This window comes from Rhinoderma darwinii, unplaced genomic scaffold (assembly GCF_050947455.1).
Source record: "Rhinoderma darwinii isolate aRhiDar2 unplaced genomic scaffold, aRhiDar2.hap1 Scaffold_51, whole genome shotgun sequence".
In the NCBI taxonomy this organism is placed as follows: Eukaryota; Metazoa; Chordata; class Amphibia; order Anura; family Rhinodermatidae; genus Rhinoderma; species Rhinoderma darwinii.
Genome location: NW_027464057.1, coordinates 320,944 through 346,934, shown reverse-complemented (window position 1 = coordinate 346,934; position 25,991 = coordinate 320,944). Strand labels below are relative to the sequence as shown.

The 25,991-nt window shown below is 46.1% G+C and overlaps 1 protein-coding gene across 4 annotated transcripts in view; it reads left to right on the top strand.

Moving 5' to 3' along the window:
* Positions 1-25,327, top strand: part of LOC142720885 (epidermal growth factor receptor kinase substrate 8-like) — a 63,407-nt gene extending 38,080 nt beyond the window's left edge. For 2 of the 4 annotated variants that reach the window (XM_075848822.1, XM_075848819.1), the window contains 4 exons: positions 18,549-18,759; positions 21,612-21,792; positions 22,464-22,593; positions 24,778-25,327. In XM_075848822.1, the coding sequence (XP_075704937.1) occupies positions 18,549-18,759; positions 21,612-21,792; positions 22,464-22,593; positions 24,778-24,891 (636 nt within the window). In that variant the 3' untranslated portion in view covers positions 24,892-25,327. Of the gene's footprint in view, positions 1-18,548; positions 18,760-21,611; positions 21,793-22,463; positions 22,601-24,777 lie in introns of all 4 variants that reach the window. The other 2 variants (XM_075848820.1, XM_075848821.1) reach the window with 2 other exon arrangements.
* Positions 25,328-25,991: the final 664 nt, after the last annotated feature.

Sequence of the window (25,991 nt, the reverse complement as noted above, 5' to 3'; positions counted from 1 at the left end):
ATTATCAGTCTCGTGTATAATCCTCACCACTGACACTACTCTCATCATTATCAGCCCCGTGTATAATCCTCCTCACCACTGACACTACTCTCATCATTATCAGCCTCGTGTATAATCCTCCTCACCACTGACACTACTCTCATCATTATCAGCCCCGTGTATAATCCTCACCACTGACACTACTCTCATCATTATCAGCCTCGTGTATAATCCTCCTCACCACTGACACTACTCTCATCATTATCAGCCTCGTGTATAATCCTCCTCACCACTGACACTACTCTCATCATTATCAGCCCCGTGTATAATCCTCACCACTGACACTACTCTCATCATTATCAGCCTCGTGTATAATCCTCCTCACCACTGACACTACTCTCATCATTATCAGCCCCGTGTATAATCCTCACCACTGACACTACTCTCATCATTATCAGCCTCCTGTATAATCCTCACCACTGACACTACTCTCATCATTATCAGCCTCGTGTATAATCCTCCTCACCACTGACACTACTCCCATCATTATCAGCCTCGTGTATAATCCTCCTCACCACTGACACTACTCTCATCATTATCAGCCTCGTGTATAATCCTCCTCACCACTGACACTACTCCCATCATTATCAGCCTCGTGTATAATCCTCACCACTGACACTACTCTCATCATTATCAGCCTCGTGTATAATCCTCCTCACCACTGACACTACTCCCATCATTATCAGCCCCGTGTATAATCCTCACCACTGACACTACTCCCATCATTATCAGCCTCGTGTATAATCCTCACCACTGACACTACTCCCATCATTATCAGCCTCGTGTATAATCCTCCTCACCACTGACACTACTCCCATCATTATCAGCCTCGTGTATAATCCTCCTCACCACTGACACTACTCTCATCATTATCAGCCTCGTGTATAATCCTCCTCACCACTGACACTACTCTCATCATTATCAGCCTCGTGTATAATCCTCACCACTGACACTACTCTCATCATTATCAGCCCCGTGTATAATCCTCACCACTGACACTACTCCCATCATTATCAGCCTCGTGTATAATCCTCACCACTGACACTACTCTCATCATTATCAGCCTCGTGTATAATCCTCCTCACCACTGACACTACTCCCATCATTATCAGCCCCGTGTATAATCCTCACCACTGACACTACTCATCATTATCAGCCCCGTGTATAATCCTCCTCACCACTGACACTACTCCCATCATTATCAGCCTCGTGTATAATCCTCACCACTGACACTACTCCCATCATTATCAGCCTCGTGTATAATCCTCCTCACCACTGACACTACTCTCATCATTATCAGCCTCGTGTATAATCCTCCTCACCACTGACACTACTCCCATCATTATCAGCCTCGTGTATAATCCTCACCACTGACACTACTCCCATCATTATCAGCCCCGTGTATAATCCTCACCACTGACACTACTCTCATCATTATCAGCCTCGTGTATAATCCTCCTCACCACTGACACTACTCCCATCATTATCAGCCTCGTGTATAATCCTCACCACTGACACTACTCCCATCATTATCAGCCCCGTGTATAATCCTCACCACTGACACTACTCCCATCATTATCAGCCTCGTGTATAATCCTCACCACTGACACTACTCTCATCATTATCAGCCTCGTGTATAATCCTCACCACTGACACTACTCCCATCATTATCAGCCCCGTGTATAATCCTCACCACTGACACTACTCTCATCATTATCAGCCTCGTGTATAATCCTCACCACTGACACTACTCCCATCATTATCAGCCTCGTGTATAATCCTCACCACTGACACTACTCCCATCATTATCAGCCTCGTGTATAATCCTCACCACTGACACTACTCCCATCATTATCAGCCTCGTGTATAATCCTCACCACTGACACTACTCCCATCATTATCAGCCCCGTGTATAATCCTCACCACTGACACTACTCTCATCATTATCAGCCTCGTGTATAATCCTCACCACTGACACTACTCTCATCATTATCAGCCTCGTGTATAATCCTCACCACTGACACTACTCCCATCATTATCAGCCTCGTGTATAATCCTCACCACTGACACTACTCCCATCATTATCAGCCTCGTGTATAATCCTCCTCACCACTGACACTACTCTCATCATTATCAGCCTCGTGTATAATCCTCCTCACCACTGACACTACTCCCATCATTATCAGCCCCGTGTATAATCCTCACCACTGACACTACTCCCATCATTATCAGCCTCGTGTATAATCCTCACCACTGACACTACTCTCATCATTATCAGCCTCGTGTATAATCCTCCTCACCACTGACACTACTCTCATCATTATCAGCCCCGTGTATAATCCTCACCACTGACACTACTCCCATCATTATCAGCCTCGTGTATAATCCTCCTCACCACTGACACTACTCCCATCATTATCAGCCCCGTGTATAATCCTCACCACTGACACTACTCTCATCATTATCAGCCTCGTGTATAATCCTCACCACTGACACTACTCTCATCATTATCAGCCCCGTGTATAATCCTCCTCACCACTGACACTACTCTCATCATTATCAGCCTCGTGTATAATCCTCACCACTGACACTACTCTCATCATTATCAGCCTCGTGTATAATCCTCACCACTGACACTACTCTCATCATTATCAGCCTCGTGTATAATCCTCACCACTGACACTACTCTCATCATTATCAGCCTCGTGTATAATCCTCCTCACCACTGACACTACTCCCATCATTATCAGCCCCGTGTATAATCCTCACCACTGACACTACTCTCATCATTATCAGCCTCGTGTATAATCCTCACCACTGACACTACTCTCATCATTATCAGCCTCGTGTATAATCCTCCTCACCACTGACACTACTCCCATCATTATCAGCCCCGTGTATAATCCTCCTCACCACTGACACTACTCCCATCATTATCAGCCCCGTGTATAATCCTCACCACTGACACTACTCTCATCATTATCAGCCTCGTGTATAATCCTCACCACTGACACTACTCTCATCATTATCAGCCCCGTGTATAATCCTCCTCACCACTGACACTACTCCCATCATTATCAGCCCCGTGTATAATCCTCCTCACCACTGACACTACTCCCATCATTATCAGCCTCGTGTATAATCCTCACCACTGACACTACTCTCATCATTATCAGCCTCGTGTATAATCCTCCTCACCACTGACACTACTCTCATCATTATCAGCCTCGTGTATAATCCTCACCACTGACACTACTCTCATCATTATCAGCCCCGTGTATAATCCTCCTCACCACTGACACTACTCCCATCATTATCAGCCTCGTGTATAATCCTCACCACTGACACTACTCCCATCATTATCAGCCTCGTGTATAATCCTCCTCACCACTGACACTACTCTCATCATTATCAGCCTCATGTATAATCCTCACCACTGACACTACTCTCATCATTATCAGCCCCGTGTATAATCCTCACCACTGACACTACTCTCATCATTATCAGCCTCGTGTATAATCCTCACCACTGACACTACTCTCATCATTATCAGCCCCGTGTATAATCCTCCTCACCACTGACACTACTCCCATCATTATCAGCCTCGTGTATAATCCTCACCACTGACACTACTCTCATCATTATCAGCCTCGTGTATAATCCTCCTCACCACTGACACTACTCCCATCATTATCAGCCTCGTGTATAATCCTCACCACTGACACTACTCTCATCATTATCAGCCTCGTGTATAATCCTCACCACTGACACTACTCTCATCATTATCAGCCCCGTGTATAATCCTCCTCACCACTGACACTACTCTCATCATTATCAGCCTCGTGTATAATCCTCACCACTGACACTACTCATCATTATCAGCCTCGTGTATAATCCTCACCACTGACACTACTCCCATCATTATCAGCCCCGTGTATAATCCTCACCACTGACACTACTCCCATCATTATCAGCCTCGTGTATAATCCTCCTCACCACTGACACTACTCTCATCATTATCAGCCCCGTGTATAATCCTCACCACTGACACTACTCTCATCATTATCAGCCTCGTGTATAATCCTCACCACTGACACTACTCCCATCATTATCAGCCTCGTGTATAATCCTCACCACTGACACTACTCTCATCATTATCAGCCTCGTGTATAATCCTCCTCACCACTGACACTACTCTCATCATTATCAGCCTCGTGTATAATCCTCACCACTGACACTACTCTCATCATTATCAGCCTCGTGTATAATCCTCCTCACCACTGACACTACTCTCATCATTATCAGCCTCGTGTATAATCCTCACCACTGACACTACTCTCATCATTATCAGCCTCGTGTATAATCCTCACCACTGACACTACTCCCATCATTATCAGCCCCGTGTATAATCCTCACCACTGACACTACTCTCATCATTATCAGCCTCGTGTATAATCCTCCTCACCACTGACACTACTCCCATCATTATCAGCCTGGTGTATAATCCTCCTCACCACTGACACTACTCCCATCATTATCAGCCTCGTGTATAATCCTCACCACTGACACTACTCCCATCATTATCAGCCTCGTGTATAATCCTCACCACTGACACTACTCTCATCATTATCAGCCTCGTGTATAATCCTCACCACTGACACTACTCCCATCATTATCAGCCTCGTGTATAATCCTCCTCACCACTGACACTACTCTCATCATTATCAGCCTCGTGTATAATCCTCACCACTGACACTACTCTCATCATTATCAGCCTCGTGTATAATCCTCACCACTGACACTACTCTCATCATTATCAGCCTCGTGTATAATCCTCCTCACCACTGACACTACTCTCATCATTATCAGCCTCGTGTATAATCCTCCTCACCACTGACACTACTCTCATCATTATCAGCCTCGTGTATAATCCTCCTCACCACTGACACTACTCTCATCATTATCAGCCTCGTGTATAATCCTCCTCACCACTGACACTACTCTCATCATTATCAGCCCCGTGTATAATCCTCACCACTGACACTACTCTCATCATTATCAGCCTCGTGTATAATCCTCACCACTGACACTACTCCCATCATTATCAGCCTCGTGTATAATCCTCCTCACCACTGACACTACTCCCATCATTATCAGCCTCGTGTATAATCCTCACCACTGACACTACTCTCATCATTATCAGCCCCGTGTATAATCCTCACCACTGACACTACTCTCATCATTATCAGCCTCGTGTATAATCCTCACCACTGACACTACTCCCATCATTATCAGCCTCGTGTATAATCCTCCTCACCACTGACACTACTCCCATCATTATCAGCCCCGTGTATAATCCTCACCACTGACACTACTCTCATCATTATCAGCCTCGTGTATAATCCTCCTCACCACTGACACTACTCTCATCATTATCAGCCCCGTGTATAATCCTCACCACTGACACTACTCCCATCATTATCAGCCTCCTGTATAATCCTCACCACTGACACTACTCTCATCATTATCAGCCTCGTGTATAATCCTCACCACTGACACTACTCTCATCATTATCAGCCTCGTGTATAATCCTCACCACTGACACTACTCTCATCATTATCAGCCTCCTGTATAATCCTCCTCACCACTGACACTACTCCCATCATTATCAGCCTCGTGTATAATCCTCACCACTGACACTACTCCCATCATTATCAGCCCCGTGTATAATCCTCACCACTGACACTACTCTCATCATTATCAGCCCCGTGTATAATCCTCACCACTGACACTACTCTCATCATTATCAGCCTCGTGTATAATCCTCCTCACCACTGACACTACTCTCATCATTATCAGCCCCGTGTATAATCCTCCTCACCACTGACACTACTCTCATCATTATCAGCCTCGTGTATAATCCTCCTCACCACTGACACTACTCCCATCATTATCAGCCTCGTGTATAATCCTCACCACTGACACTACTCCCATCATTATCAGCCTCGTGTATAATCCTCACCACTGACACTACTCTCATCATTATCAGCCTCGTGTATAATCCTCACCACTGACACTACTCTCATCATTATCAGCCTCCTGTATAATCCTCCTCACCACTGACACTACTCCCATCATTATCAGCCTCGTGTATAATCCTCACCACTGACACTACTCTCATCATTATCAGCCTCCTGTATAATCCTCCTCACCACTGACACTACTCCCATCATTATCAGCCTCGTGTATAATCCTCACCACTGACACTACTCCCATCATTATCAGCCTCGTGTATAATCCTCCTCACCACTGACACTACTCCCATCATTATCAGCCTCGTGTATAATCCTCACCACTGACACTACTCTCATCATTATCAGCCTCGTGTATAATCCTCACCACTGACACTACTCCCATCATTATCAGCCTCGTGTATAATCCTCCTCACCACTGACACTACTCTCATCATTATCAGCCTCGTGTATAATCCTCCTCACCACTGACACTACTCTCATCATTATCAGCCTCGTGTATAATCCTCCTCACCACTGACACTACTCTCATCATTATCAGCCTCGTGTATAATCCTCCTCACCACTGACACTACTCTCATCATTATCAGCCCCGTGTATAATCCTCACCACTGACACTACTCTCATCATTATCAGCCTCGTGTATAATCCTCCTCACCACTGACACTACTCTCATCATTATCAGCCCCGTGTATAATCCTCCTCACCACTGACACTACTCTCATCATTATCAGCCTCGTGTATAATCCTCCTCACCACTGACACTACTCCCATCATTATCAGCCTCGTGTATAATCCTCACCACTGACACTACTCTCATCATTATCAGCCCCGTGTATAATCCTCACCACTGACACTACTCCCATCATTATCAGCCTCGTGTATAATCCTCCTCACCACTGACACTACTCTCATCATTATCAGCCCCGTGTATAATCCTCCTCACCACTGACACTACTCTCATCATTATCAGCCTCGTGTATAATCCTCCTCACCACTGACACTACTCCCATCATTATCAGCCTCGTGTATAATCCTCACCACTGACACTACTCCCATCATTATCAGCCTCGTGTATAATCCTCCTCACCACTGACACTACTCCCATCATTATCAGCCTCGTGTATAATCCTCACCACTGACACTACTCCCATCATTATCAGCCTCGTGTATAATCCTCCTCACCACTGACACTACTCTCATCATTATCAGCCTCCTGTATAATCCTCCTCACCACTGACACTACTCTCATCATTATCAGCCTCCTGTATAATCCTCCTCACCACTGACACTACTCTCATCATTATCAGCCTCGTGTATAATCCTCCTCACCACTGACACTACTCTCATCATTATCAGCCTCGTGTATAATCCTCACCACTGACACTACTCTCATCATTATCAGCCTCGTGTATAATCCTCACCACTGACACTACTCCCATCATTATCAGCCTCGTGTATAATCCTCCTCACCACTGACACTACTCTCATCATTATCAGCCTCGTGTATAATCCTCCTCACCACTGACACTACTCCCATCATTATCAGCCTCGTGTATAATCCTCCTCACCACTGACACTACTCCCATCATTATCAGCCTCGTGTATAATCCTCCTCACCACTGACACTACTCCCATCATTATCAGCCTCGTGTATAATCCTCACCACTGACACTACTCTCATCATTATCAGCCTCGTGTATAATCCTCACCACTGACACTACTCTCATCATTATCAGCCCCGTGTATAATCCTCCTCACCACTGACACTACTCTCATCATTATCAGCCCCGTGTATAATCCTCACCACTGACACTACTCTCATCATTATCAGCCTCGTGTATAATCCTCCTCACCACTGACACTACTCTCATCATTATCAGCCTCGTGTATAATCCTCACCACTGACACTACTCTCATCATTATCAGCCCCGTGTATAATCCTCACCACTGACACTACTCCCATCATTATCAGCCCCGTGTATAATCCTCACCACTGACACTACTCCCATCATTATCAGCCTCGTGTATAATCCTCACCACTGACACTACTCTCATCATTATCAGCCTCGTGTATAATCCTCACCACTGACACTACTCTCATCATTATCAGCCTCGTGTATAATCCTCACCACTGACACTACTCCCATCATTATCAGCCCCGTGTATAATCCTCCTCACCACTGACACTACTCCCATCATTATCAGCCTCGTGTATAATCCTCACCACTGACACTACTCCCATCATTATCAGCCTCGTGTATAATCCTCACCACTGACACTACTCCCATCATTATCAGCCCCGTGTATAATCCTCACCACTGACACTACTCTCATCATTATCAGCCTCGTGTATAATCCTCACCACTGACACTACTCTCATCATTATCAGCCTCGTGTATAATCCTCCTCACCACTGACACTACTCCCATCATTATCAGCCTCGTGTATAATCCTCCTCACCACTGACACTACTCTCATCATTATCAGCCTCGTGTATAATCCTCCTCACCACTGACACTACTCCCATCATTATCAGCCTCGTGTATAATCCTCACCACTGACACTACTCCCATCATTATCAGCCTCCTGTATAATCCTCACCACTGACACTACTCTCATCATTATCAGCCTCCTGTATAATCCTCACCACTGACACTACTCCCATCATTATCAGCCCCGTGTATAATCCTCCTCACCACTGACACTACTCCCATCATTATCAGCCTCCTGTATAATCCTCACCACTGACACTTCTCTCATCATTATCAGCCTCGTGTATAATCCTCACCACTGACACTACTCCCATCATTATCAGCCTCGTGTATAATCCTCCTCACCACTGACACTACTCCCATCATTATCAGCCTCGTGTATAATCCTCACCACTGACACTACTCCCATCATTATCAGCCTCCTGTATAATCCTCACCACTGACACTACTCTCATCATTATCAGCCTCGTGTATAATCCTCACCACTGACACTACTCCCATCATTATCAGCCTCGTGTATAATCCTCCTCACCACTGACACTACTCCCATCATTATCAGCCTCGTGTATAATCCTCCTCACCACTGACACTACTCCCATCATTATCAGCCTCGTGTATAATCCTCACCACTGACACTACTCCCATCATTATCAGCCTCCTGTATAATCCTCACCACTGACACTACTCTCATCATTATCAGCCTCGTGTATAATCCTCACCACTGACACTACTCTCATCATTATCAGCCTCGTGTATAATCCTCACCACTGACACTACTCTCATCATTATCAGCCCCGTGTATAATCCTCCTCACCACTGACACTACTCCCATCATTATCAGCCTCCTGTATAATCCTCACCACTGACACTACTCTCATCATTATCAGCCTCGTGTATAATCCTCCTCACCACTGACACTACTCCCATCATTATCAGCCTCGTGTATAATCCTCCTCACCACTGACACTACTCTCATCATTATCAGCCTCGTGTATAATCCTCACCACTGACACTACTCCCATCATTATCAGCCCCGTGTATAATCCTCACCACTGACACTACTCTCATCATTATCAGCCCCGTGTATAATCCTCCTCACCACTGACACTACTCCCATCATTATCAGCCTCGTGTATAATCCTCCTCACCACTGACACTACTCTCATCATTATCAGCCTCGTGTATAATCCTCACCACTGACACTACTCCCATCATTATCAGCCCCGTGTATAATCCTCCTCACCACTGACACTACTCTCATCATTATCAGCCTCGTGTATAATCCTCCTCACCACTGACACTACTCTCATCATTATCAGCCTCGTGTATAATCCTCACCACTGACACTACTCCCATCATTATCAGCCCCGTGTATAATCCTCACCACTGACACTACTCTCATCATTATCAGCCCCGTGTATAATCCTCACCACTGACACTACTCCCATCATTATCAGCCCCGTGTATAATCCTCACCACTGACACTACTCCCATCATTATCAGCCCCGTGTATAATCCTCACCACTGACACTACTCCCATCATTATCAGCCTCGTGTATAATCCTCACCACTGACACTACTCTCATCATTATCAGCCCCGTGTATAATCCTCCTCACCACTGACACTACTCCCATCATTATCAGCCTCGTGTATAATCCTCCTCACCACTGACACTACTCTCATCATTATCAGCCCCGTGTATAATCCTCACCACTGACACTACTCTCATCATTATCAGCCTCGTGTATAATCCTCCTCACCACTGACACTACTCCCATCATTATCAGCCTCCTGTATAATCCTCCTCACCACTGACACTACTCTCATCATTATCAGCCTCGTGTATAATCCTCACCACTGACACTACTCTCATCATTATCAGCCTCGTGTATAATCCTCCTCACCACTGACACTACTCTCATCATTATCAGCCTCGTGTATAATCCTCCTCACCACTGACACTACTCTCATCATTATCAGCCCCGTGTATAATCCTCCTCACCACTGACACTACTCCCATCATTATCAGCCCCGTGTATAATCCTCACCACTGACACTACTCTCATCATTATCAGCCTCCTGTATAATCCTCACCACTGACACTACTCTCATCATTATCAGCCTCGTGTATAATCCTCCTCACCACTGACACTACTCTCATCATTATCAGCCTCGTGTATAATCCTCACCACTGACACTACTCCCATCATTATCAGCCTCGTGTATAATCCTCCTCACCACTGACACTACTCTCATCATTATCAGCCTCGTGTATAATCCTCCTCACCACTGACACTACTCTCATCATTATCAGCCCCGTGTATAATCCTCCTCACCACTGACACTACTCCCATCATTATCAGCCTCGTGTATAATCCTCCTCACCACTGACACTACTCCCATCATTATCAGCCTCGTGTATAATCCTCACCACTGACACTACTCCCATCATTATCAGCCTCGTGTATAATCCTCCTCACCACTGACACTACTCTCATCATTATCAGCCTCGTGTATAATCCTCCTCACCACTGACACTACTCTCATCATTATCAGCCTCCTGTATAATCCTCCTCACCACTGACACTACTCTCATCATTATCAGCCCCGTGTATAATCCTCACCACTGACACTACTCTCATCATTATCAGCCTCGTGTATAATCCTCACCACTGACACTACTCTCATCATTATCAGCCTCGTGTATAATCCTCACCACTGACACTACTCTCATCATTATCAGCCTCGTGTATAATCCTCACCACTGACACTACTCTCATCATTATCAGCCTCGTGTATAATCCTCCTCACCACTGACACTACTCTCATCATTATCAGCCTCGTGTATAATCCTCACCACTGACACTACTCTCATCATTATCAGCCCCGTGTATAATCCTCACCACTGACACTACTCTCATCATTATCAGCCTCGTGTATAATCCTCACCACTGACACTACTCCCATCATTATCAGCCTCGTGTATAATCCTCACCACTGACACTACTCTCATCATTATCAGCCTCCTGTATAATCCTCACCACTGACACTACTCCCATCATTATCAGCCCCGTGTATAATCCTCCTCACCACTGACACTACTCCCATCATTATCAGCCTCGTGTATAATCCTCCTCACCACTGACACTACTCTCATCATTATCAGCCTCGTGTATAATCCTCCTCACCACTGACACTACTCTCATCATTATCAGCCTCGTGTATAATCCTCACCACTGACACTACTCTCATCATTATCAGCCTCGTGTATAATCCTCCTCACCACTGACACTACTCCCATCATTATCAGCCTCGTGTATAATCCTCACCACTGACACTACTCTCATCATTATCAGCCTCGTGTATAATCCTCCTCACCACTGACACTACTCCCATCATTATCAGCCCCGTGTATAATCCTCACCACTGACACTACTCTCATCATTATCAGCCTCGTGTATAATCCTCACCACTGACACTACTCCCATCATTATCAGCCTCGTGTATAATCCTCCTCACCACTGACACTACTCTCATCATTATCAGCCCCGTGTATAATCCTCACCACTGACACTACTCTCATCATTATCAGCCTCGTGTATAATCCTCCTCACCACTGACACTACTCCCATCATTATCAGCCTCGTGTATAATCCTCCTCACCACTGACACTACTCTCATCATTATCAGCCCCGTGTATAATCCTCACCACTGACACTACTCTCATCATTATCAGCCCCGTGTATAATCCTCACCACTGACACTACTCCCATCATTATCAGCCTCGTGTATAATCCTCCTCACCACTGACACTACTCTCATCATTATCAGCCTCGTGTATAATCCTCACCACTGACACTACTCTCATCATTATCAGCCCCGTGTATAATCCTCACCACTGACACTACTCTCATCATTATCAGCCTCGTGTATAATCCTCCTCACCACTGACACTACTCCCATCATTATCAGCCCCGTGTATAATCCTCACCACTGACACTACTCCCATCATTATCAGCCCCGTGTATAATCCTCACCACTGACACTACTCTCATCATTATCAGCCTCGTGTATAATCCTCCTCACCACTGACACTACTCCCATCATTATCAGCCCCGTGTATAATCCTCACCACTGACACTACTCCCATCATTATCAGCCTCGTGTATAATCCTCACCACTGACACTACTCCCATCATTATCAGCCTCGTGTATAATCCTCCTCACCACTGACACTACTCTCATCATTATCAGCCTCGTGTATAATCCTCACCACTGACACTACTCTCATCATTATCAGCCTCGTGTATAATCCTCACCACTGACACTACTCTCATCATTATCAGCCCCGTGTATAATCCTCCTCACCACTGACACTACTCTCATCATTATCAGCCCCGTGTATAATCCTCACCACTGACACTACTCTCATCATTATCAGCCCCGTGTATAATCCTCCTCACCACTGACACTACTCTCATCATTATCAGCCCCGTGTATAATCCTCACCACTGACACTACTCTCATCATTATCAGCCCCGTGTATAATCCTCCTCACCACTGACACTACTCCCATCATTATCAGCCTCGTGTATAATCCTCACCACTGACACTACTCTCATCATTATCAGCCTCGTGTATAATCCTCCTCACCACTGACACTACTCTCATCATTATCAGCCTCGTGTATAATCCTCACCACTGACACTACTCTCATCATTATCAGCCCCGTGTATAATCCTCACCACTGACACTACTCTCATCATTATCAGCCTCCTGTATAATCCTCCTCACCACTGACACTACTCTCATCATTATCAGCCTCGTGTATAATCCTCACCACTGACACTACTCTCATCATTATCAGCCTCGTGTATAATCCTCACCACTGACACTACTCTCATCATTATCAGCCCCGTGTATAATCCTCACCACTGACACTACTCTCATCATTATCAGCCTCGTGTATAATCCTCCTCACCACTGACACTACTCTCATCATTATCAGCCTCGTGTATAATCCTCACCACTGACACTACTCTCATCATTATCAGCCTCGTGTATAATCCTCACCACTGACACTACTCTCATCATTATCAGCCTCGTGTATAATCCTCACCACTGACACTACTCTCATCATTATCAGCCTCGTGTATAATCCTCACCACTGACACTACTCCCATCATTATCAGCCCCGTGTATAATCCTCCTCACCACTGACACTACTCTCATCATTATCAGCCTCGTGTATAATCCTCCTCACCACTGACACTACTCTCATCATTATCAGCCCCGTGTATAATCCTCCTCACCACTGACACTACTCTCATCATTATCAGCCTCGTGTATAATCCTCACCACTGACACTACTCTCATCATTATCAGCCTCGTGTATAATCCTCCTCACCACTGACACTACTCTCATCATTATCAGCCTCGTGTATAATCCTCACCACTGACACTACTCTCATCATTATCAGCCTCGTGTATAATCCTCACCACTGACACTACTCTCATCATTATCAGCCTCGTGTATAATCCTCACCACTGACACTACTCTCATCATTATCAGCCTCGTGTATAATCCTCCTCACCACTGACACTACTCCCATCATTATCAGCCTCGTGTATAATCCTCACCACTGACACTACTCTCATCATTATCAGCCTCGTGTATAATCCTCCTCACCACTGACACTACTCTCATCATTATCAGCCTCGTGTATAATCCTCACCACTGACACTACTCTCATCATTATCAGCCTCGTGTATAATCCTCACCACTGACACTACTCCCATCATTATCAGCCCCGTGTATAATCCTCCTCACCACTGACACTACTCTCATCATTATCAGCCTCGTGTATAATCCTCCTCACCACTGACACTACTCTCATCATTATCAGCCTCGTGTATAATCCTCCTCACCACTGACACTACTCTCATCATTATCAGCCTCGTGTATAATCCTCACCACTGACACTACTCCCATCATTATCAGCCTCCTGTATAATCCTCCTCACCACTGACACTACTCTCATCATTATCAGCCTCGTGTATAATCCTCACCACTGACACTACTCCCATCATTATCAGCCTCGTGTATAATCCTCACCACTGACACTACTCCCATCATTATCAGCCCCGTGTATAATCCTCCTCACCACTGACACTACTCTCATCATTATCAGTCTCGTGTATAATCCTCACCACTGACACTACTCTCATCATTATCAGCCTCGTGTATAATCCTCCTCACCACTGACACTACTCCCATCATTATCAGCCTGGTGTATAATCCTCCTCACCACTGACACTACTCTCATCATTATCAGCCCCGTGTATAATCCTCCTCACCACTGACACTACTCTCATCATTATCAGCCTCGTGTATAATCCTCCTCACCACTGACACTACTCTCATCATTATCAGCCTCCTGTATAATCCTCACCACTGACACTACTCCCATCATTATCAGCCTCCTGTATAATCCTCACCACTGACACTACTCCCATCATTATCAGCCTCGTGTATAATCCTCCTCACCACTGACACTACTCCCATCATTATCAGCCTGGTGTATAATCCTCCTCACCACTGACACTACTCCCATCATTATCAGCCTCCTGTATAATCCTCACCACTGACACTACTCCCATCATTATCAGCCTCGTGTATAATCCTCCTCACCACTGACACTACTCTCATCATTATCAGCCTCCTGTATAATCCTCACCACTGACACTACTCTCATCATTATCAGCCCCGTGTATAATCCTCCTCACCACTGACACTACTCTCATCATTATCAGCCTCCTGTATAATCCTCACCACTGACACTACTCCCATCATTATCAGCCTCCTGTATAATCCTCCTCACCACTGACACTACTCTCATCATTATCAGCCTCGTGTATAATCCTCCTCACCACTGACACTACTCCCATCATTATCAGCCTCGTGTATAATCCTCACCACTGACACTACTCTCATCATTATCAGCCTCGTGTATAATCCTCCTCACCACTGACACTACTCCCATCATTATCAGCCTCGTGTATAATCCTCACCACTGACACTACTCTCATCATTATCAGCCTCGTGTATAATCCTCACCACTGACACTACTCTCATCATTATCAGCCTCGTGTATAATCCTCCTCACCACTGACACTACTCTCATCATTATCAGCCTCGTGTATAATCCTCACCACTGACACTACTCTCATCATTATCAGCCTCGTGTATAATCCTCACCACTGACACTACTCCCATCATTATCAGCCTCGTGTATAATCCTCACCACTGACACTACTCTCATCATTATCAGCCTCGTGTATAATCCTCACCACTGACACTACTCCCATCATTATCAGCCTCGTGTATAATCCTCACCACTGACACTACTCTCATCATTATCAGCCTCGTGTATAATCCTCCTCACCACTGACACTACTCCCATCATTATCAGCCTCGTGTATAATCCTCACCACTGACACTACTCTCATCATTATCAGCCTCGTGTATAATCCTCCTCACCACTGACACTACTCTCATCATTATCAGCCTCGTGTATAATCCTCCTCACCACTGACACTACTCTCATCATTATCAGCCCCGTGTATAATCCTCACCACTGACACTACTCTCATCATTATCAGCCTCGTGTATAATCCTCACCACTGACACTACTCCCATCATTATCAGCCTCGTGTATAATCCTCCTCACCACTGACACTACTCCCATCATTATCAGCCTCGTGTATAATCCTCACCACTGACACTACTCCCATCATTATCAGCCTCGTGTATAATCCTCACCACTGACACTACTCTCATCATTATCAGCCTCGTGTATAATCCTCCTCACCACTGACACTACTCTCATCATTATCAGCCTCGTGTATAATCCTCACCACTGACACTACTCTCATCATTATCAGCCTCGTGTATAATCCTCACCACTGACACTACTCCCATCATTATCAGCCTCGTGTATAATCCTCCTCACCACTGACACTACTCCCATCATTATCAGCCTCGTGTATAATCCTCACCACTGACACTACTCCCATCATTATCAGCCTCGTGTATAATCCTCACCACTGACACTACTCTCATCATTATCAGCCTCGTGTATAATCCTCCTCACCACTGACACTACTCTCATCATTATCAGCCTCGTGTATAATCCTCACCACTGACACTACTCTCATCATTATCAGCCTCGTGTATAATCCTCCTCACCACTGACACTACTCCCATCATTATCAGCCTCGTGTATAATCCTCACCACTGACACTACTCCCATCATTATCAGCCTCGTGTATAATCCTCACCACTGACACTACTCTCATCATTATCAGCCTCGTGTATAATCCTCCTCACCACTGACACTACTCTCATCATTATCAGCCTCGTGTATAATCCTCACCACTGACACTACTCCCATCATTATCAGCCTCGTGTATAATCCTCACCACTGACACTACTCTCATCATTATCAGCCTCGTGTATAATCCTCACCACTGACACTACTCTCATCATTATCAGCCTCGTGTATAATCCTCACCACTGACACTACTCTCATCATTATCAGCCCCGTGTATAATCCTCACCACTGACACTACTCTCATCATTATCAGCCTCGTGTATAATCCTCCTCACCACTGACACTACTCCCATCATTATCAGCCCCGTGTATAATCCTCACCACTGACACTACTCTCATCATTATCAGCCTCGTGTATAATCCTCACCACTGACACTACTCTCATCATTATCAGCCTCGTGTATAATCCTCCTCACCACTGACACTACTCTCATCATTATCAGCCTCGTGTATAATCCTCCTCACCACTGACACTACTCTCATCATTATCAGCCTCGTGTATAATCCTCACCACTGACACTACTCTCATCATTATCAGCCTCGTGTATAATCCTCACCACTGACACTACTCTCATCATTATCAGCCTCGTGTATAATCCTCACCACTGACACTACTCTCATCATTATCAGCCTCCTGTATAATCCTCACCACTGACACTACTCTCATCATTATCAGCCTCGTGTATAATCCTCACCACTGACACTACTCCCATCATTATCAGCCTCGTGTATAATCCTCCTCACCTCTTGCTCTTCGCTGTGGTGCGTTTTCCGGGGGAATATCTGCCGTTTATAGCAGCGGTGGAAAAAAACCCCCAAAAAACGGTTCATACTCGCCCCTCCCTCTTCTTTGCGCGCAGTCCGGCCTCCTGGATGACGTTACATCTCATGTGACCGCCGCAGCCTGTGATTGGCCTGTGATTGGCTTGTGATTGGCTGCAGCGGTCACATGAGATGTAACTTCATCCCAGGAGGCCGGACTGGAGAAGAAGCAGGGAGTTCTGGGTAAGTTTTATATCGTTACTCCACTTTGTTGCGGGTTTAAGCTCCACATTAAATTCAATGGGAAAATCCAGCAACAGAAGAGCAGCGACTCCGCAGGTTAAATTTATTTGCGCTTTTTTGGGCGGCGTTTTTCCGCAGCGAGGGGACGAGATTTGTTGATTTTGCTGCTACTGTAATACGCCGCCGATTTTCCGCAATTCATCCATTGCGGAAAATCTGCGGTGTTTATGCTGTGTTTGCGTTCATGGTCCATGTTATCTGCCGGTCTCCACATCTTGTGATTCAGCTGATGAAGGGCGTGCGTCTCTCCGGAGCTCGTTCTATAAAATGTTTTCATCTCTACACTCCTGGAGCGTGGATCGTGCCGCAGCCCCCTCCCCCTCCGACCGTGTGCTTGTCATGTGACTGCGGAGGCGTGTATATCACGTTATATGATGATGACCAATGTGGCTGGGACGATTTCTGCCTATTGAGCTCCGTTCGCACTGGTGTCGGATACTGTGACGGACTCAATTGTTTTATAGAAGGTTCGTTGCGGTTCTGTTACTGCGTGTTATGTCATGATGTGTTTATATCTTTCTAGAAACAAAAATCAGAATTCATTGAAAGACAAATAGAGCCAAAAATAACGGCTCCCAGCCCCCCTCCAACTCCCGCTCCTGCCCCTCCAGGAATCTCCGTACCCCTGTCAAGGTCCTTCCCATCAGCAAATCTCATCAGTCGGCAAAGCAGCACTTCCAGTGACAGTGGGACCGGCGCAGTACGAGACCCCCAAGGAACCAAGCCATGCGATCGTAAGTTCTCTGTACGGTGAGTGTAATATTGGTGTAAGGACCGGTATAGGGTTCGAGTATATGGACTGGTATAGGGCTGTACTGTATGGACTGGTATAGGACTGTACTGTATGGACTGGTATAGGGCTATACTGTATGGACCGGTATAGGGCTATACTGTATGGACCGGTATAGGACTGTACTGTATGGAGAGGTATAGTGCTGTACTGTATGGACCGGTATAGGGCTGTACTGTATGGACTGGTATAGGGCTGTACTGTATGGACTGGTATAGGGCTGTACTGTATGGACCGGTATAGGGCTGTACTGTATATGGACTGGTATAGGGCTGTACTGTATATGGACTGGTATAGGGCTGTAATGTATGGACTGGTATAGGGTTCTAGTGTATGGACTGGTATAGGACTGTACTGTATGGACTGGTATAGGACTGTACTGTATGGACTGGTATAGGACTACTGTATGGACTAGTATAGGACTGTACTGTATGGACTAGTATAGGACTGTACTGTATGGACTGGTATAGGACTGTACTGTATGGACTGGTATAGGACTGTCCTGTATGGACTGGTATAGGACTGTCCTGTATGGACTGGTATAGGACTGTACTGTATGGACTGGTATAGGACTGTACTGTATGGACTGGTATAGAGCTGTACTGTATGGACCGGTATAGGGCTGTACTGTATGGACCGGTATAGGGCTGTACTGTATGGACCGGTATAGGGCTGTACTGTATGGACCGGTATAGGGCTGTACTGTATGGACCGGTATAGGGCTGTACAGTATGGACCGGTATAGGGCTGTACTGTATGGACCGGTATAGGGCTGTACTGTATGGACCGGTATAGGGCTGTACTGTATGGACCGGTATAGGGCTGTACTGTATGGACCGGTATAGGGCTGTACTGTATGGACCGGTATAGGGCTGTACTGTATGGACCGGTATAGGGCTGTACTGTATGGACCGGTATAGGGCTGTACTGTATGGACCGGTATAGGGCTGTACTGTATGGACCGGTATAGGGCTGTACTGTATGGACCGGTATAGGGCTGTACTGTATGGACCGGTATAGGGCTGTACTGTATGGACCGGTATAGGGCTGTACTGTATGGACCGGTATAGGGCTGTACTGTATGGACCGGTATAGGGCTGTACTGTATGGACCGGTATAGGGCTGTACTGTATGGACCGGTATAGGGCTGTACTGTATGGACCGGTGTAGGGCTGTACTGTATGGACCGGTGTAGGGCTGTACTGTATGGACCGGTGTATGGCTGTACTGTATGGACTGGTGTAGGGTTATACTGTATAGATTATACTATATTATCATACACTCTCTATACCGTGCCACTATATTATCATACTCACTCTATACCGTGCCACTATATTATCATACACTCTCTATACCGTGCCACTATATTATCATACACTCTCTATACCGTGCCACTATATTATCATACTCTCTATACCGTGCCACTATATTATCATACACTCTCTATACCGTGCCACTATATTATCATACACTCTCTATACCGTGCCACTATATTATCATACTCTCTCTATACCGTGCCACTATATTATCATACACTCTCTATACCGTGCCACTATATTATCATACACTCTCTATACCGTGCCACTATATTATCATACACTCTCTATACCGTGCCACTATATTATCATACCCTCTTACTAGTGTTTGACATTCTGTTATGGTGGATCTTATCCCGTGATGTTTTCATGTTTTTATCCTATTGTTTTGTTTGGGGGTAAATTAGTTACTTATTGTATTTATTGACTTTCTTATGTATGTATTGTTAGCTTGGACAATATAGGTTCAGTATAGAACTATAGCGTATGGAAGGGTTATAGTTTGTAGAATGATGTAGAACAGGGGTTCCCAACATGGGCTGCCTGCACCCCCGGGGATGCGAGAGTGAAAAGTATATTTTTTTCAAGTTCAATTTGTTCATGCGCTGTATTGTATGTGGTTTAATTTGTGGTTTAAAAATGGGAAATCTGATTACTTCATCTTCAAATGTGATATTACTTTTGTCAGGGGTTCAAACATTAATCAATTTCCTAGGGGTGTGCGCCACTGTGTGGAATGGTATAGGGTTATAGTGTATGGAATGTTAAAGGGTTATACCGTAAGAATGCGAGCAGGTGGCAAAGGGTCATATTTTTTTACATTTTTGGAGATTTTTTTTATTTTTATAGGACAGCAGAGTCATCTCATTTATCATTAACAGTAGGGACTTGGCAGAGTCATCTCATTATCATTAGAAGACTGGGTCAACAGAGTCGTCACATCATCATTGACAGGCAGTGTCAGCCGAGTCATCTCATTATTATTAATAAAGGACGGTGTCAGCAGAGTCCTCGTATCATTAGAGGGCAGGTCAGCAACGTTATCTCATCATTAGAGGGCTGGGCCAGCAGAGTCACCTCATTCATGATTATGAGATCACTGTTGGCCCTGCCCTGTAATAATGAAATGACTCTGCTGATCCTGCCCTCTTATGATAATGAGATGACTCTGCTGCCCTTGCCATTTTATGATAATGAGATGACTCTGCTGCCCTTGTCCTCATGATAATGAGATGACTGTTGACCCATCCCTCTAATCATAGAGGGCAAGGGCAACAGAGTTACTGCATTCAAATTAGAGCATGGGGTCAGCAGAGTCAACTCATTACCATTAGAGCCGCATCATTACAACCTTTCTGAATGGTGCCCCCTGCAGGTGACACCGTGTGCATGACCTGTGCTCCAGGTTTACGGTCGCTCAGTCCTGTAGATTTATTAGTGTCGGAGACTCTCAGCCATTATTTGTGATTTTCTTCCATAGGGAGGAAATCTCAGATGGAAGAAGTTCAAGATGAATTAGTTCATAGACTGACCATCGGACGCCACGCAGCACAGAGGAAGTTCACTGTCCCTCCGCAGAACGCCTCTGCAGTCCATATCTCATACAGCTCATCTGTGGAAGATGTCAAAACATGGCTGCTGACAAAGGGGTTCAATTCTGTGTACGTGATGTGGGGTCTGTGTCGGAAGAAGCGCTCCTGTCTCCGGAAATGATAAAACGTTCTGCAACCTTCTTCTGTCCTTTCTCAACATTTTCAAGATCTCTGCTTGCTGTCTGTAAATTGGACCAGTCTTTATTGGTTTAACCTGATAACAAACCCATCCTGAACTAATACTACTCACAGCTGAGGGTTTGCTACAATTGTATCCACAATCCTCAGAGCTAAACAGCATGGACTCCAGAGGGCTGAAAACCTGTACGACCTAATGCTTCTCAGCCGGGCAGTGATGGGAGTTGTATCGAGTCTGGACAATCCCCAAATCTCTTTTCTGTCTGATAGTTTGTTACAATGGATCAGTGCAGGTAAACTGTTCAGATCTCAGGAGCCTGGGTACAATTGTAGCAAACCCACAGCTGTGAGAAGTAATAGTTATTTATTTTTTATTAACCTCTGGATGCAAACAACAATGTTCCCATTCACTGACAGCAAGCAAAAGTCAGAAAGCTGCAATTCTACAGTGAATAAAGAGAAGCAGTTACTGTGATAATGTGTGGCCCCCTGGTAGTTATACTAGTGAGTGGCAATATGGGGGGCTGCTTAGTGGATGTAATTCTACTATGGGGGTCTGAGTGGACGAGTCCTCTAATTCTTGTCACCCCTCTGTCCTGTAGAACCGTCGATAGTCTGGGGGTGTTATCCGGAGTGCAGCTCTTCTCTCTTACAAAGGATGAGCTAAAGACAGTCTGTCCGGAGGGGCCACGAGTCTACAATCAGGTGACGGTGCAGAAAGCGGCTCTGGAGGTAAAATGTGTGTGTCAAGTATGTTCACTATTCTTATGGTGGCTCCTGGGGCCCTCTGGACTGATTGTGGCTCCTGGACTGATTGTGGCTCCTGGACTGATTGTGGCTCCTGGACTGATTGTGGCTCCTGGACTGATTGTGGCTCCTGGACTGATTGTGGCTCCTGGACTGATTGTGGCTCCTGGACTGATTGTGGCTCCTGGACTGATTGTGGCTCCTGGACTGATTGTGGCTCCTGGACTGATTGTGGCTCCTGGACTGATTGTGGCTCCTGGACTGATTGTGGCTCCTGGACTGATTGTGGCTCCTGGACTGATTGTGGCTCCTGGACTGATTGTGGCTCCTGGACTGATTGTGGCTCCTGGACTGATTGTGGCTCCTGGACTGATTGTGGCTCCTGGACTGATTGTGGCTCCTGGACTGATTGTGGCTCCTGGACTGATTGTGGCTCCTGGACTGATTGTGGCTCCTGGACTGATTGTGGCTCCTGGACTGATTGTGGCTCCTGGACTGATTGTGGCTCCTGGACTGATTGTGGCTCCTGGACTGATTGTGGCTCCTGGACTGATTGTGGCTCCTGGGGCCCCTTGGACTATTTGTGGCTCCTGGGGCCCCTTGGACTATTTGTGGCTCCTGAGGCCCCTTGGACTATTTGTGGCTCCTGAGGCCCCTTGGACTATTTGTGGCTCCTGAGGCCCCTTGGACTATTTGTGGCTCCTGAGGCCCCTTGGACTATTTGTGGCTCCTGAGGCCCCTTGGACTATTTGTGGCTCCTGAGGCCCCTTGGACTATTTGTGGCTCCTGAGGCCCCTTGGACTATTCGTGGCTCCTGAGGCCCCCTGGACTGATTGTGGCCCCTGGGGCCCCCTGGACTGATTGTAGCTCCTGGGGCCCTTTGGACTAATTGTGGCTCCTAGGGCCCTCTGAACTGATTGTGGCTCCTGGGGCCCTCGTTGACTAAGGCTGTTACTCTGGGGGCTTTTATTATGTTAGCGCAGTATACAGATGCTGAGGTTTAGTCACTGTGTAGCGGCGGTGACCAGGATCGGGGAAAGAGATCCCTCTAGTCCCATAGACAGGAGCCTCTGCTCAGGTCCCACGTGTTTATTGGTTGGAAATGACTTTTATCCATCAACTGATCCACAAGAGGCAAAAAAACAAACCCCTTGGTGATTGTGGCCGGGGAACAGCGTCCTCCTCAGAACACAAGGAGAAGTACTGGGGGTGGAAATCCAACACCATTATTCCCCCAGTCCAAACCTCCAATATCGGAGAGACCGCCAACCCATTTATTACTCTGGTTAATGCCTGGGCCCCCATTATGTAGCACAGAGGCTTTTGGGCCCCCTCAGACACCACTGCTACCTCTACACGCCCTACAGCTGCGCCTCTGTTACAATGTGTATCCCAATAATGCCCCATAGCTTAGATACTGCTGCTCAGCTTACTGGTAACCAGTGTACCCAGGCCCTTCTCTTGTTCCGTTATCCCCAGTTTGGTGCCAATTAATGTTCATGCCGCCAGACTATCACTGCGTCCGCTCTGTGATCGACAAGAAATGAAAAATTGGCCTCAATCGTGACGCATTACATAGTACACAACGTTGTGTCCTCCACCGCTCCCAGTACACAACCTTGTGTCCTCCACCGCCCCCAGTACACAACCTTGTGTCCTCCACCGCTCCCGGTACACAACCTTGTGTCCTCCACCGCTCCCGGTACACAACCTTGTGTCCTCCTCCACCGGTCCCGGCACACAACGTTGTGGTCTCGACCGCTCCCGGCACACAACGTTGTGGTCTCGACCGCTCCCGGCACACAACGTTGTGTCCTCCACCGCTCCCGGCACACAACCTTGTGTCCTCCACCGCTCCCGGCACACAACCTTGTGTCCTCCACCGCTCCCGGCACACAACCTTGTGTCCTCCACCGCTCCCGGCACACAACCTTGTGGTCCTTACTGCTCCCGGCACACAACCTTGTGGTCCTTACTGCTCCCAGTACAGGTTACATTGGTCACCGCGGCTCCCAGTGGTCAGTCTACCATTTACAAGTACTGTTGATGCCACTCATCCCGTAATATCAGCTGCAGGTCGTACATTTTGTGGGTTCATGTTTGGGGTCTTGGCCACTGATGATCAGGACTGACCTGGAGTAAAACTCTCATCTTTCCTCTCTCTTCCAGAAAATGAACGGAAGTTCTGAGCTGCAAGAAATCATGAGAAAACGCCAAGAAAAGGTTAATGCGGCTGCCAATGATTCTGGGGTTGAATCTTTTGATGAAGGAAACAATCACTGACTTTTTGTATTTTTACAGATTTCCTTCATTTCGCCAATTTAGTTACAGAATTTTGTTGCTGGACGTTTTTCTTGTGCGTTTGGTTCTCCAGGCAGATGATCCATTCACGGTCTACAAGTCGGAGAGGAAAGTGCCGCAATCTGACGTTTCCTACTGGATCAGTCCACACCGGTGGATCTGGGGGTCAGTACTCCTTCTGCCGTGTGAGGGGGTGGGGGCGATGTGGGACAGTCGGAGGCCTCTGAGGACGGCCGGGTCGGTCTTGTCTGCCGCAGTATTGGACGTTCTGCAGGGACAATCCAGGAGCCATGTTTGTATTTCTTCTATATTTGTCTTCTATCAATAAAAGTTTAGAAAGTTTTTGAGGAAATGCTAAATATAGAAATGATTTTATTATTTATTCTGAGGTCTCTGATGAGTAAATTGTTTTTATTGACCAGATCTACATGTGTCGTATGTCAAATGTTATGTAAATGGCGCGGCATGGCTAGCGCGGCAACCTGAGCGGACGAGACAGTGCTCAGTCTCCTTAGGCTTGGTTCACACGACCTATTTTCAGGCGTAAACGAGGCGTATTATGCCTCATTTTACGTCTGAAAATACGACTCCAATACGTCGGCAAACATCTGCCCATTCATTTGAATGGGTTTGCCGATGTTCTGTGCCGACGACCTGTCATTTACGCGTCGTCGTCTGACTGCCTCGTCAAAGAAGTGCAGGACACTTCTATACATTATATGCGGGACACTTCTATACATTATATGCGGGACACTTATATACATTATATGCGGGACGCTTATATACATTATATGCGGGACGCTTATATACATTATATGCGGGACGCTTATATACATTATATGCGGGACACTTATATACATTATATGCGGGACGCTTATATACATTATATGCGGGACGCTTATATACATTATATGCGGGACGCTTATATACATTATATGCGGGACACTTCTATACATTATATGCGGGACACTTCTATACATTATATGCGGGACACTTATATACATTATATGCGGGACACTTCTATACATTATATGCGGGACACTTCTATACATTATATGCGGGACACTTATATACATTATATG